The 16,889-nt window shown below is 39.0% G+C and overlaps 1 protein-coding gene across 1 annotated transcript; it reads right to left on the bottom strand.

The window, feature by feature from the left end:
- Positions 1 to 5,031: 5,031 nt before the first annotated feature.
- Positions 5,032 to 5,991, bottom strand: LOC307152928 (olfactory receptor 10G4-like; the record flags this gene model as incomplete). The annotated part of the gene is made up of 1 exon (XM_079861924.1): positions 5,032 to 5,991. The coding sequence occupies one exon, from the start codon at positions 5,989 to 5,991 to the stop codon at positions 5,032 to 5,034; it is 960 nt and encodes a 319-aa protein (XP_079718050.1).
- Positions 5,992 to 16,889: the final 10,898 nt, after the last annotated feature.

Here is a 16,889-nt window from a genome sequence, read left to right on the forward strand (position 1 = left end):
CAAAAAATGTCACTGACACGCACGGGTATACCTCTTTCCGTCATGGCAATCTGTCGCGCTGGTCGTGTTTGACCATTTGTTTGTCGGACGTAGCAACAGTAACTAAGGGGGGGCGGGGCTCGGCGAAAGGTCAATTGGCGGGTAACACTGTCAATCTACCTGCCACATTGGCAGGCAGCCAATGAGAATCGACCCTTCGCGGGGAGTTTGATTGACAAGCGATCTGGCCAATCATAATCCGCCGAATCCGCCTTTTTTTTGTCCGACAAAGCAGTCAGGAGAGTTGAACGTTGGAGGATTTGAACTTGAAAAAACGGAGTGTAAGTTACTGAGTAAGCCTACTGACATCTTTCCGCAGTTAAAACTACATTCCTTCTTATGTTCATTCATGTTTATTTGATGCTATAAATTATCTAGAAGGAAGAGATGATCGGTTCACAAGCAGCTTTAACTTGAGGCCGTGTTGTCAGTGTCCTCTCTGCTGCGCGATGTGTTTTTCATTGCGTGAGATCATGGTTTGGCGTGAGCGCGGTGTAGCTTGTCGGACATAGCAACAGTAACTAAAGGGGCGAAGGTTTTTTGTGTGTGTGTGTGTGTTTTTGCAACTGTTCTTTGACATTCAAACGAAGTTCTATGTTTCGTTGGATTTTAGCTAAAAATGTGGCGGCACATTACTGGAGTAAAGAAAGCATCTGTGAAAGCAGCGCAGTTTGAGTGTTTCGGAACGTATGTGATCGGAGAGAATATGCGTCTTCTCTGACTACGTTTGAATGTGTGAGATCATATGAGATAATGCAACGCTGACATAGGCTACAGTACAATGACAGTTGCACAGATGTTGTGTCCAAATGTCCGGTAGCCTTCCCGGTAACTTTACCAGTAATAACAATATTAATTTAGTTCTGCTTAACGGTTCCTGAACGCTGTAACAGCTGCCCAGCCATCAACACAGCCGCGTGTGATTTGTTTAGCAGCTACATACGAGCTGCACTAGGTCTATAGACCTTATGCGCCAGAGAAACAAGGGCGCCGCCATCTTTGGAAAATTGTCTTTTAACTTCCGTTTTGCGGTCGCTCTGTATATTTATATGGCATTTCTGTCCAGGAGTAATTAGCTTTTTAAGTGGATTTACTTAATGTAAAGTTAACGAAAGTTATCATGAGGACTGTAATGTTTAAAGCAGATGACTAAACAAATGTAAATCGACCGGGAAGATTTTAAAACGAGCCGTTCATTAATAAACACGCAAAACGCTGTGAAAATACAGACCGGAAGTCAAAAGACAATGAGCGCAGCGCTGAAAAGGGGCGGAGCTACATAAGGTCTATATCTGTATTCTAAGAGTTATTATTACTTGTATGGATCTCGTTAATAACTTGACAGCACTTAAATGTGTATTCTTACAAGTTAAAGAACAAATGTTTGTGCAATTCCTTTTTTTTCACCTTTTATGAGGCAAAAAAAAAAAAATTGGCTGGTAAAAAGTCACTGTGGCAGGTGGATTTTTAAATTTACCTGCCACAGTGGCTGGTGGTCAAAAAAGTTAACTTCAGACCCTGTATATATACATATATATATATATACATATATATATATATATATATATATATACATATATATATATACATATATATATATACATACATATATATATATACATATGCATATATACAGTGAGGAAAATAAGTATTTGAACACCCTGCTATTTTGCAAGTTCTCCCACTTGGAAATCATGGAGGGGTCTGAAATTGTCATCGTAGGTGCATGTCCACTGTGAGAGACATAATCTAACAAAAAAAATCCAGAAATCACAATATATGATTTTTTAACTATTTATTTGTATGATACAGCTGAAAATAAGTATTTGAACACCTGTCTATCAGCTAGAATTCTGACCCTCAAAGACCTGTTAGTCTGCCTTTAAAATGTCCACCTCCACTCCATTTATTATCCTAAATTAGATGCACCTGTTTGAGGCCGTTAGCTGCATAAAGACACCTGTCCACCCCATACAATCAGTAAGAATCCAACTACTAACATGGCCAAGACCAAAGAGCTGTCCAAAGACACTAGAGACAAAATTGTACACCTCAACAAGGCTGGAAAGGGCTACGGGGAAATTGCCAAGCAGCTTGGTGAAAAAAGGTCCACTGTTGGAGCAATCATTAGAAAATGGAAGAAGCTAAACATGACTGTCAATCTCCCTAGGACTGGGGCTCCATGCAAGATCTCACCTCGTGGGGTCTCAATGATCCTAAGAAAGGTGAGAAATCAGCCCAGAACTACACGGGAGGAGCTGGTCAATGACCTGAAAAGAGCTGGGACCACCGTTTCCAAGGTTACTGTTGGTAATACACTAAGACGTCATGGTTTGAAATCATGCATGGCACGGAAGGTTCCCCTGCTTAAACCAGCACATGTCAAGGCCCGTCTTAAGTTTGCCAATGACCATTTGGATGATCCAGAGGAGTCATGGGAGAAAGTCATGTGGTCAGATGAGACCAAAATATAACTTTTTGGTCATAATTCCACTAAACGTGTTTGGAGGAAGAAGAATGATGAGTACCATCCCAAGAACACCATCCCTACTGTGAAGCATGGGGGTGGTAGCATCATGCTTTGGGGGTGTTTTTCTGCACATGCGACTGCACTGTATTAAGGAGAGGATGACCGGGGCCATGTATTGCGAGATTTTGGGAACAACCTCCTTCCCTCAGTTTGAGCATTGAAGATGGGTTGAGGCTGGGTCTTCCAACATGACAATGACCCGAAGCACACAGCCAGGATAACCAAGGAGTGGCTCTGTAAGAAGCATATCAAGGTTCTGGCGTGGCCTAGCCAGTCTCCAGACCTAAACCCAATAGAGAATCTTTGGAGGGAGCTCAAACTCCGTGTTTCTCAGCGACAGCCCAGAAACCTGACTGATCTAGAGAAGATCTGTGTGGAGGAGTGGGCCAAAATCCCTCCTGCAGTGTGTGCAAACCTGGTGAAAAACTACAGGAAACGTTTGACCTCTGTAATTGCAAACAAAGGCTACTGTACCAAATATTCATTTTTTTTTAGATTATGTCTCTCACAGTGGACATGCACCTACGATAACAATTTCAGACCCCTCCATGATTTCCAAGTGGGAGAACTTGCAAAATAGCAGGGTGTTCAAATACTTATTTTCCTCACTGTATATATACATATGCATATATATGTACAGTACAGGTCAAAAGTTTGGAAACATTACTATTTTTAATGTTTTTGAAAGAAGTTTCTTCTGCTCATCAAGCCTGCATTTATTTAATCAAAAATACAGAAATTTTTTTAATATTGTGATATATGTTATGTGGTTGAAGGAGAGAACCCAAACGCAGAGGATATGCAGACACTCAAGGTTTATTTAGACACAAAACAGGAAACAAAACCCACGAGGGGGCAAAACAGGACTGAGGAGAGGTCACTTTGACTAAGACAAGATAATAAACAAAGACTAGACTCTGACTTGACGATGACAGGAAACAAACTCACAATTCTCAATAAACAGGTTTCAGATGACGTTATCACAAGACTGTCACTGAGTATAACACGTAATGTTTGACAATGTACCGACACAGGACAGAAAACATGAGGGGATTAAATAGGGAGCAAACTAATCAGTAACACAGGTGAAAGCAATGAACTAATGATTACAAGATGAGATAACAAGGGGGCGGGGTGAGGTGACAAGACAACGCAAGCACACAGCCCAAACAAATGGCCATGTGCTTACACAGAAAACATGAGTCTGTCATGATCCTGCCTCAAGACAAGAGAAGATCTGGGACCCGAAGGCAGAATCATGACAATATATTATTACAATTTAAAATAATTGGTTTTCAATTTATTATACTTTAAATTATCATTTATTTCTGTGATGCAAAGCTGAATTTTCAGGATCATTACTCCAGTCTATCACATGATCCTTTAGAAATCATTCTAATATGATGATTCATTATTAAAGTTGGAAACAGTTCTGCTGCTTAATATTTTTTCATAACCTGTGATACTTTTTTAGGATACTTTGATGAATAAAAAGTTAAAAAATAAAAATGTATTATGCTCCTTGCCTCCTTGCTGTTCAACTAGAGCAGGGTTCCTCAAACTCGGTCCTGGAGGGCTGCTGTCCTGCAGAGTTTAACTCCAACCCTGATCAAACACACCTGACCAAGCTAATCAGTGTCTTCAGGATCACTAGAAACTAACAGGTAGGTGTGTTTGATCAGGGTTGGAGCTAAACTGTCCCCCCAATATCTGATAACAGGTTGTGTTGTGAACTTTTGCAGCGCTTTTCTCTATTTGGTTGTGCTGTGAGTATTTGGAGAACACGTGTGTTGTAAAACTGATGAAGATGTTTTCTTAATTTGCGGGTATATGGTTTCTATTGCATGTGTTTTCTTCAGTTGCAGCGTGTTGAGCTCTCTCGGCCACCATAGAAAGTGTCTACACAACACAAACTGAATAGGCAGATTTGAAGGGTTTATTTCCTCAAAAAGATTTAGATGTTTATTGTCATATTATACATTTCTAAAATAACATAGAACTGATGACTTAAATTTTTTTTGCACTTTTTTTAAAACTTAATTTAAAGGTTTGTAAATACAATTTTTACAATAGTTTAGGCCCTTTCTGGTGGCCTAGAGGGCGCTGATGGTTCTCCTCTGATCATAACATGCATGAAACAACAAATCTGACAAAGTATTTAGGCTACTGTATAGTTAAAAAGTAAATTTGTTATTATTATGATATTTTCAATATTATTTAAGGTGTGGGAGAAAGTACAAATATGTAACAAAGTTTTTTTTTTCTCTGCGGCAGGTATCTCCAAAGATGTTCTGTTGTACATTACATTATGAATTTCATCAAATACTGTCCATTACACTACAATGTATCAGCAAGTCTATGCTTTGACATAATCTCTAAATTGAGCAGGAGCATCAGAAAAGACATTATTGAAAAGCAAAACAGCAATCACAATTAGACATGAGAAAGAAAATAATAATCTATTATGATAAAACCTTTAAATGCTTTGGTGCAACTTTTTTGTGCAAAAATACATCTGCTAATCGTTTCCTGATCTCTTTAGTCCTGGTGCAATAAACAGTGGGGTTTATTAGGGGGGGAATTAATGAGGAAATAATTAATATTGCATTTCTCTCCGTTAAAGGAAGCACAACTCCTATTCGAGTTAGTAATCCTGAGACCATTTTCGGTGCATAATAACTAAACAAGACAATTAGGTGACTCAAACAAGTGTTGATCATTTGCTTTTTGCTTGCATTATTGGAGAGTTTAGCCACACTATACGCCAGAACAGCATAAGTGCACATAATAAACGGAAACTGTCCACAGAACCACCACAGATTAATCATTGCAGGCAAGAAAAAATATGGTTCAGGATTGACACAAGCAGCTCTGATCATGGATGGATAATCACAGAAGACATATCTGATAACAGGCTGACAGTATGGAAGATGGTTTGCCACAGAAGTCAAAACACCCATTAGAGTGATAGTAATGAGCCAAGTCAGAAAAATTAGCAGAAACGTTCGTGAATTTGTTACAATGCTGTGATACCTTAAAGGAAGTCTAATTGCAAGAAGTCGGTCAATTGCCATTAATGTCAGAGCCATGCATACTGTGAAATCACCAAGATGATAGAAGAACATCCTTGAGATACAAGAGTAGTATGACACAGTTTTAATCTCAGCCAGCAGCACTGAGATCATGGTTGTGCTGCAGGTAGAGGAGTACATTATGTCAACGACAGCTAGATTACAGATTAATATGTACATTGGTTTGTGTAAATGTCTGTCAGTCAAGATGATACACAGATTTATGCCGTTCCCAAGCAATATGAGCATATAGGTTATTAAGATGAGGAATCCAAGGAGCTTTTGGTTCTGCAGGTGATCAAATCCAGTGATTATGAAGCCGTCTACATTATTCACAGTGTAATTTGCCATTTTCAGTCCACTGCTAAAGAAATAGACACAAGCACATTAAAATACACTATCTACAAGGGACAAGTCAAAATCAATTAAAGTCTTGATGTACTCATATATGCACAGGAAAAAAGCTCCTGTGAAGGAAAAGATGCAGACAGTGTCTGTAACAGCAAGGTGATGAAAACTGGAAAAGTTGAAGTACAGTTTCAAAAGAAATACAAAAAGAGTTTCAGTCATGTTAAAGAGTAAATATGAATAACATTCTTCTTTAGGCGTTTTTCTTTAGGTACTCAAAAACATTTGAATTTCTAATCAGTGAATATTAAAATAGCATGCAAGAGATTCTGAGATGTTCTTCTCATCCAGTACAGACTGATGTCCTGCCTTTTATACTGTATGTTTATAGTGTGACAGATACGTCATGGTTTCTTAGCAACCGTGATTAAACATGGAAGTTCGTTGAAAACACAATAGTTCATAACAGTTCAAGGCTGATAATAAACAAGCCATAGTTCAACATAAAATGTTATGTAATAAATATTTTTGTAATATTTATTTAGCAGTTTTTGTATTTGTTTTCTATGTTTTGCATAGACCCTGATATAGTATCTACGCAGCCTATTGTATTATTTTAGCCTAGGTTGATTTCAGAATAATTTAATGACATTAAATATGTTCAGTGGCATCACATTGATTAAATACAATGACCTAATTTCACATCATAACATACATTTATTTCAGCATGATTTCTGTTGATGAATCAATATATCCAAAATCATGCATGTAGCAATCAACTACAAAACTTGCTAATGCCAATAATATTTGCCACCACAGACGTCAAACTTGTGACCAAATACTTAAGGGACCAATTTTTCAGTGTTTAAATGAAAGCAGAGTTAGGATGTGATGGCGTTTAAGGACGATTATCAATGCATTAAGCATAAAATGGTGTTCTTTTCGGCTGTGCTTACATTAGCTCAAATGTAAATTATATATATATATATATAATTTTTTTTTTTTTTTTACATATTTGAGACAGATCAGATATCGTTACACAAGTGTAGTAAACAACCCCACCTCCGAACCCCACCCCACAGATAGGATTTTTGTGGTTTTTAAATCAGATACATATTAGCAATGCCAAGGTATCTGATACCGAGGGTGATGTGCTTGTGCATAGTGATAGTTTTCCTTAAAGAGAGGTCTTTATGAAGCAGGCAGCAGGTGCTTGTAAGCGCTCACGCAAAAAAAGCTTCTTTTGATGAAATTAAATAAAAGCAAACATCAAAAGAATCTTCAGTTTAGGCGAGAGTTTAATGTAAACACTGATATCAGAGAGTTGTGTCTTCAGTCAATGTAAAAAGGTGGGACAAAAAATTGTGTATGGTCAGAAGTTTGGATCTGTGCATTAAAGGTACTATATGTAGTTTTTCTACTAAAATTAATCCTTTTTTATTGCCTGCATGTGAAGGGGTTGTAATCTCACATTAAAATGATCCACTTTGCGGGTTTTGCTATTACCTCTGAAAGCAAGTATTCTTATTTTTATGTGAAGGTGCCAGGTGGGATTTACCTGCGAAATCCAGTGACATGACCTGCATGCGCGCTCCCGAGCCTCTCGCCTTGTCTACTGACTTTGCAATCAACAGCGACGACACTGCAACTTATGACATGGACTTATGACTTATGACCAAGGTTATTATAGTTTTGCATTTTTAAATTAGTTTTTATTTTAATATCATTTTCAAATTTCCTATAAATTTCAGTTTAGTTTTAGTTAGTTTCATTCATGGTTTTGTTAGTTTTAGTTTAGTTTTTATTTTGTGAACACATTTCTATTTAGTTTTTATATATTTAGTTTCAGTTTTAGTTTTAGTAATTATAGTTTAGCAGAGTTAACAGAACACTTCCAGTTAAAGACATTTAATTTCAGTAAAGTTTAATGTTTGCAGTTTACATTTAACTCTTGTGAAAACCTCTTAATAATAAAAATAAAATAATTGTTTGAGGATGAACAAAGAACCAAACAAATGCAACTAAAAAGTAAAAATTATATAATAATATTAAAAATGAAATCTTGTTAAACGTGGTGTATAAGAAAAAGAAAAAGATATGCGTATGATTATTATGATTATTCTTTACGTTAATTTCTATGATTAATCCTTTCAAACATTATTCTTGTATTGATCCATTTATGCTTTTTGTTTAAAATCATACTCATAGTTATACACATATTCAAATGTTCTCAGCAGACCAGACATTTAGTATACTTTTACTCTGACAAATATACGTCTATTTCTGGGCTATAGACATGCTATTTGTTTTTTCCGTTTTCTGCTCAGTGTGGTATCTTGTCTAATATGTGTGGTATAGGCCTATCTTGTTAAGGCTATAGTTTCACATGAGATGGTTATCTTATACCTGGAATTAAGGTACAGCTGTATTTGCATGAGGTGGAAATACTTATTTGGGCCTTTCTGCTTCTTAGGTATTCACACAGAAAGCGGTTTTGCTTTGAAAAACGGAAAAAAGACGCGGGCACAGTGGGGAAAAAGCGCAAGGTCTTGATACGCGTCTTTTAAAAGTTGAACTTATTTTAACTTGAGTGCTGCGTTTTTAGAGCGTCGTGTCATGCACGTGATGCTGCAGAAGACGTGAGACTCTAGCGCATGGGTCATACATTGAAAAATATAGTAGCACAGTGGAATGGAAAAAAGTGATTTTCCGGTAGGCTTATTTAGGAGAGCTTATTAATTACGAAAACGATTATTTATTTCTGCTAATTATTTTTTTTTTTTCAGTTAGTTTTTCAGTAACTGTTGTTAGTTTCGTTTAGTTTTAGTTTTTCATTAATGTTGAAATTTCTATTTTATTTCAGTTTACGAAAATGTTTTTTGACCAATAGTTTTAGTCTTAGTTTCAGTTTTCGTTTACGAAAATAACCTTGCTTATGACTTATGCAACACTAAGAAACGACCTGCTCCCAGCACAACACAGACTCCAACACAAACTCCACATATTGATAAAAAACAAAAAAAAGTTTTATCTGCTAAAGCTTGTAAGGCCAGACGTGAATCGGATCAACTTCGAAAACACAAAAACACGGATCAATATCGGCAGGGCATTTGAATCATGAAGAAACCTCCGCTTTGTTTTGGGTATAAAAACAGACCCGTAAATTTACCTATATAACACCACATATAGGCTAAATACAGTCAATGTAACTTTATCATGGTACGAGCATGGAGCATTAGTCCAACGTCAAGCTGATAAAAGTAGCCTATTATTGTAACGTTGCAGTGGGAGTTTACCTGAGTTTCCAGCATGTTGTGTGATGCTTTCTCCGGTGTGTTGCATCTCAGTCTGGCCGGTACCCAGAGTGCTCGCTCATGAGTTCGAGCACGCGCACGAGCACTCGCTTGTAAACTTTTTGGTTGCAATCTGAAACATCACCGCTAGAGGTCGCTGAAAACTACATATAGCCCCTTTAAGCCTTGCAGTTTAAATGCAGCCATACAGATATGGCTATTCCAAGCTGCCGTCCTTCGGATGAGACAGTAAACCGAGGTCCTGACTCTCTGTGGTCATTAAAAATCTTAGGATGTCCTTTGAAAAAACAGTAGGGGTTTAACCCTGGCATCCTGGTCAAATTTGTCTATTGTCCTCTATTCATCATCATGGCCTCCTAAACATCCCCATGTATACAGTATATACTGATTGGCTTCATCACTCTGTCTCCTCTCCACCAATAAGCTGGTGTGTGATGGGCATTCTAGCGCACTATGGCTGCCGTCACATCATCCAGGTTGATGCTGTACATTGGTGGTTGTTGAGGAGGTTCCAAGGTTTTCAAGGGTTTACTACAACTTAAATTTCAGAAAGTCAAATTCAAGTACTTCAAGCCACTTTAAGCACCTTGTACAAACCCTGCCCCCCTTCCATATAAAGTGCTTTGAGAGCAGAGAAAAGCGCTAAAGAAATGTATCAAATTATTCTGATTATTATTAACTCAGCACTTCAGTTAAGTCACATCACGTTTATTTATATAGCACTTTATACAATAGATTGCTTAAAATCAAGCAGCTTTCCAGTATTAAACATGAAAAAAATAGTGACAGTTTCTCTTTCAAGCAGAATTATAACTTCAATTTCTACTATAAACCAGCTTTCCAGTGTGTTGGTTTTTTACTCGTGGACATCTGACCTTGACAGACTGAACAGGAGAAGATTTCCATGTGAAAGAAGGCAGAGCCTCCGCGCATACCTACCTATTACGTAATCGGCACGGACCAATGGTAGTTCAAAGGTGTTTACCAGCCAGAGCAAACTTTTTCGGGAAAGTACAATGCTAAATCAGATATATGTACAATATATGCGTACAATAACAATTTTTGAAAAAAATAATGTCCAGAAATCAGTTTCAATAGTACATTGGGTTTAATTTGTCATTTAATGAGATCTACTAATATATATTGTTAGTGGCGACAATTTTCACATGAATAAATGCATAGATCCGCATATCTAATGGTAGAACTTTTGACAAGCGTGTCAGAGGTTCTGGGTTCTAATCCGCACTCGGATCTTTTTTTTTTTTTTTTTCATCAGAACATGATGAAACATGATACTGAATATGTTCAGTAGTTGTGTATCAAGCAAGGACACGTTTGTGTGCATTTTGTTTTGTGATTTCACCGGAACCTATAGAGAGTCTCCGCAACAGAGTTAAAGGGATAGTTCACCCAAAAATGAAAATTAGCCCATGATTTACTCATTATTAACTCATATTTATGTGTATATGACATTCTTCTTTCAGACGAATACAATCAGAGTTATATTAAAAAATGTCCTGGTTCTTCCAGACTTGATGATGGGAGTGAATGGCTGTTTGACTTTGGAAGTCCATCAAAGTGCATCTATTCATGATTAAAGTGCTCGACACAGATCTGCGGGAGTTAATAAAGATCTTCTGAAGTGAAGTGATGCGTTCGTGTAAGAAAAATATCCATATTTAAAACTTTAACGACTAAAATAACTAGCTTCCGGCAGACGGCCGTGCGCATCAACTTACGCCAAAAGAGTAACACTTGAACTTGACGCACAACGTAATGACGAACGCGGTTGCCCAGCCCTGCTTGTTTGAACTGCAAGAGGCATAAATTGCCGTCATTATGTTGTGTCAAGTTCAAGTCTCAAATTTGGTAAAATGTCACACATTGCTCTTTGTATTGTTGTAAAATACATTCATGAAAAACAAGATGAAAAAATCTAAAAGATAATTTTTTTTAGGGCTATACTATAAAATTAACATTTAAAATGTATAGCGCAGCTGTTTAATGAGGCAGCAACATATGATAAATAGGACAGAACAAGAAAGGCTATTAATAATCTTTCATTGCGCAAAAGTATTATGATTTAAAAAGTTCCAATACAGTGCGGCACAAACCATAGACAGTAAAAGAAATGGACACAGCGACCCCATAGACTTCAACAGAGAAAAGTGAAGCAAATTAGAAGCACTCACTTCCTGATGGCTGAGCGTACTGCGCAGACTCAAACTGAGCTTGATGACGTAGATGTGATGTGAGCAACCTGTCCGACAGTTGTAAGTCTTCTAGTAGCTGTGCCAAGAGAAATCTGAATCATTCCCTTCTGAATCTTGCAGAGACGGAGAGCGTGAGTAGGAGCTGTCCATGAGCTAGGAGCAGGAGCAACTTTATGACTCTCTATGGGCTTCTCCCTTGACTGTATCAGACTTTATGCCTCCTCGTCCCCCCGATTGACTGCGAGCTTCTCCTCCTGTCTATACGGTTATTTCCAGAGAGTCACGTGGTTATGACGCAATCGTTAGCCTATTTTTACAAAAACTGCTTCTACGGGGCCATAACGTAAGATACAAGGTAATGGAGCCTTTTATACATTGTCGTGTTTCTTTAGAAATAAACATTAGACAAATAGAGTCTTTAAGCGCCTCAGATGTAAAGTTATTCGCTGTCAAAGTGACGCCAAAATGAATGGGAGTCAATGGAATGCTAACAGCAGGTGATGGCTTGTTAGCCAATGGCGGCCCCCGGGGATGGTACGCTTTGCTGTATTACCCCCCTGGCACATTATGCGCATTCAGAGCGCAGAATGATGCTCTTGAAGCAACATGGAGTCACACGCAGCGCGTCGAGTTTGCATTGAAAAGTTCAAAGCACTAAGGAAAGACATATTGGTGCGTAGTGTATTATACAGTATCTATCTATGCAATAGTTTATTCAGCCTTTTCTTTTAACAGTTTTAAATTTCAGTTAATGTGTGCGTGAAGAACAATTATAGTGCTCTCTAATACTACATTGTTGTGATCTTACAGACACACCGGTAGAAAGTAACATGATTAAGGTACAGCAATACAGTCCAGCAAGATAAAGTCATTTTATGCGAAACCATAGACCTTTATCTACAGATCAAGTATAATAATAGTAACATTGAATCATCTTGGAGAGAGTTTCATCGTGTTGACTATCGTAACCGAATGCGACATGCTGTTTGAATGCTGAATGGAGAATGACTGACAGCCGCAGCAGAGGGAAGAGTTTAAAGGGGTGGTAAAACACGTTTTTTCGATGGCTTGATTGTGTTTGTGGGGTGCACTGTAACATGAGTTCATGCTTCGTTTTTAAAAATTCGCATTATTTTTCACATATTTAACCATTATTCTACACTGCTCTGTCCCTCCTTGTAAAAACCAGGGAGGCAATGTTTCATAAAAAATTGAAGCTTCCCCGGGAGCCGTAATTGATTAGCAGACCCCCACCTGCTGTTAGCATTCCATTGACTCCCATTCATTTTTGGCGTCACTTTGACAGCGAATAACTTTACATCTGAGGCGTTTAAAGACTCCATTTGTCCATTATTTATTTCTAAAGAAACACGAAAATGTATAAAAGGCTCCATTACCTTGTATCTTGGAGGAATGTCTTGTTATGGCTCAGTAGAAGCAGTTTTTGTAAAAATAGGCTAACGATTGCATCATAACCATGCAACTCTCTGTCGCACATTAGAGAAATTACCGTATGGACAGGAGGAGAAGCTCGCGGGCAATCGGGGGGACGTGGAGGCAAAATGACAAAATAATTAATCAGAATACTTAGCAAAAGTTGCTCCTGCTCCTAGCTCGTGGACACCTCCTACTCACACTCTCCGTCTCTGCAAGTTTCAGAAGGGAATGATTCAGATTTCTCTTGCACAGCTACTAGAAGACAGACAGGTTGCTCACGTCGTCAAGCTCAGTTTGAGTCTGCGCAGTACGGTCAGCCATCAGGAAGTGAGTGCTTCTAATTGACTTCACTTTTCTCCGTTGAATCCAATGGGGTCGCTGTGTCCATTTCTTTTACTGTGGTAAAAACGGTCGGATGATTTCCGGGTTCTATGTGATTCGCTAACCGCCAAGTGCACGTTGTTCGGAAACGTCACGCCCCTTATCTTTACCAGTAGTTTGTGCTTCGGTGTATTATAAACAATGGTGTCAATATTGCCATATCAATTTGAGCCCGAATCAGACCCAGAGAATATTAGTGGAGAGAACGGTTGTTAAAGGACGTTTCAGAATAGTATGTTTTTTTTTGTTGTTGTTTGTTTGATCGCCACTGACTATATGGCACTGTTACTTTTGTATTTTTAGAATGATTGTAGCCAAATATCTGTCGCCAGAACTATTAACCCAATACGAACACTAAAAATTGGCTTTACAACAGTAGCCAAATCAAACACAAAACCATGTTTAGCATGCCTGTAGATAAACAAGCATGTAGATAAACAATACATAAAAGCTAAAATCAAAGAATAATTTACACTGATCGCATAAACAACAACCACAAACATTCCAAGTTCGCTGCGCTGGTGATATTAAACAGAAGTTTGTATGTGTTTGTCGGATAAGTATGAATTAGCATTTAACAAACTGGTTTGTGGAGCCAAACAGCGTTGTCCTTCATTAACTTCCTTGCTACAATGCACAATTAACAATACAAATTATTACAGGAAAACATGTCAATGAAAAATCATACTTACAGTTTGTGGCTCTTAAACAACAGCTTCTGTTTTTAAAGTTGGAACTGCTCCATCTTTCAGGACAGGCCGTTGTGCGAATCCTGCATTGAACTCGCGTATATTGAGGAAGTTTTCCTCCGGAAAATGTGCAGCACAGAGAGCGACATTTGGATTAATTATGAGGGACCGAGTTAAAAATAAATTGTAACCATTGCTCCCTAACTCCACCGTCCTTTAATAGGAAGACTGAACAAAGTGGACCTGCAATCTGGGTGAAAATAACAGTGTTTCAACGGCATGGCGGCAACGACACTCTACTACCACAACAATTCTTCTCCAAAGCAACATAAAATGGCCACTAACCCTGGAGGAATGTCTTGTAGTCCCTACCGGCCGTTTGCTGTAGTCCTTAGAAATTGATTTCTTTAAAAGCAAATATCTCCCTTTGTATTAAACTTTGAGCGTTGTAACTTTGCAGATGTTGTTTATGCTCAAACAGCAATATTACACACTTAGCTAAAGTTAAAAAAGTGAAATCACATTCAACCACCCCTTTAAGTGAACTTGAATTTAGCGACATAAATATTAATTTCTACCTCACATTATATTATAGAATGGCTTCTGAACACTTATAATATAGTGCATTAAAACTTTATGGTGCTTTATAATGTTTTTGTGCCTTTTGTGGGGCTTAACAATAACACAGAATAGTATACGCACAATATCGGATTTGGATCGGCCCTGTCTAACCAATTCCCGATCCGGCAAAGAATGGCAGTATGATCCACAACTGTTTTTTTTTTTTTTGGTGGTTGATCATGAGTCTCTTGTTTGTCCCGAACAGTTAAACTGCCCAATGGTCTTCAGATAAATCCTCCAGCTCCTTCACATTCTTTGCTTTTCCAGCATCTTCTGCATATTTGACTCCTTACTAGCAGTGATTGTAGGATTTTGAGATCCATCTTTTCACACTGGTGACAACCGAGGGACTCATACACAACTATTACAAATGCTGCAAACATTCAGAGATGCTCGAGAAGGAAACATTCCATTAAGAGCCAGGGGGTGTAAACTTTTGAATGGGATGATTGGTGTCAGTTGTTCTTATTTTGTTGAAAAATAAGAATTCATTTAGTACTGCCCTTCAGAGGCTAAATAAGATATTAACATGTAAAAGAAGATTAGAAAAATTTAAACATCACCATCATCACCAATGCATCGTGTTGAATTGAATTCTTGAGCATTACCTTGCAGATTCAGAATGAAGTACAGTAGGTAAATATATGACTGCAACTATACATTGCAGTCCTTTTGTAAAGATTAAAAAATAATTTAAGATCTCAGTGTTGAGACCTTTTGCAGGAGTTTGATTGACAGGCGATCTGACCATTCATAATACAGATATATTGCCATTTTTGTCTGACAAACAAACCAAACCATTCAGTGGATTTGAACGTCTCGGTTACGTAGCACTGTGGGAACGCATCTGCGTGATTGCATCATGAAGCACGTATGAAATGTGAAGGAACGTCATGTGACGTCATCGCCCAGGAAACCATAAAGCACACCTGAACCAAACAGCGTCAGCTACTGATAGGTTGAAGCAAATCGCTCACCTGCAGGCCGGGAGTATGGCAGGGTGACGCAGCGTCTCGTTGCCTCTTCCGGGAACTAGGGTTACAAAAGGGAACCCAAACTGCATTGAAATGCTGTGAGAACACTAATACCCATGCTGCCATAAGAGCAAATGTCCGTCTGTGTGAAATCAATGCACACAGGTAGTAAGCCTCGCGAATGTATGCGGTGAGGACTAGCCTGCCACATCACAAACATCTTGGTGGGAAACTGCTGACAGTAATGCTTTGGAAGCAGCCATACTCCCAGTGGAGTGGGCCTGTATAGCTAAAGGTGAAGGCTGACTGGCCGACTCATAAGCAAGTATCTTAGTAAGTAAGATTAAGTAAGTCTCATAGGCTTCAACCACCCACTTTCTCAACCTCTTCTTAGATGCCGGGCATCCCTTTGCGGGTACCCCAAAGCAAACAAACAGTGTTCAGACTTTCACAGTTCTGTGGATGTAAGCATCTAAGGCAGGGATGGGCAACTTCGGTCCTGGAGGGCCAATGTCCTACAGAGTTTAGCTCCAACCCTAATCAAACACACCTGAACAAGCTAATCCTCAGGGTCCTCAGGATTACTAAAAAGTTAAAGGCAGGTGATTTCTTCAGGGTTGGAGCTAGTGGCCCTCCAGGACCGAAGTTGCCCATCTCTGATCTAAGGCATTAACTGGGCAGAGCAAATAACGTTTCTGACATCCGGAGGAGGACAGAATGCCTGTAGTAATGCCTTTAGGTCTTACAGTATTAGTAGGAAACTTAGGAACATAACCTGGTCTTAGGGTGAAGAAAACCCTTTACCATACCAGGAGCAAATTGCATGCTCGAGGGAGATACCGAAAGTGCTTGAATTTCTCCAATTCTCTTTAGAGGCGAAATAGTGGGCAGGGGTGAAGGATCGACCCACTCGCCTGAGAGAGTAGGAGGAGAGCCGTCGAGGAGAGATAATAGGTCTGCAAACTATACTCGGGCCGGCCAGAACGGGGCTACTAACAGTAGACTGACCCCATTCTGGCGAACCCTTTCCAGAACTTCTGGGAGCAGAGCACGTCTGGACCATAGCGTCCAACCCCAGAGGGGCTGGATGCCTGAGTGAGAACCACAGTGCAATGTGTGGTCTCATGGGATGCGAACAGGTCGGCCTCAGCTCGACCGAAGTTCTCCCAAAGGAGCTCCACCACCTTGGGGTGGAGTCTCCACTCCCCGGGGCTTGACCCCTGCCTCGACAGGATGTCTGCCCTCTGATTTAAGTACCCTGGGATATATATT

This window comes from Squalius cephalus (assembly GCF_949319135.1).
Source record: "Squalius cephalus genome assembly, chromosome: 24".
In the NCBI taxonomy this organism is placed as follows: domain Eukaryota; kingdom Metazoa; phylum Chordata; class Actinopteri; order Cypriniformes; family Leuciscidae; genus Squalius; species Squalius cephalus.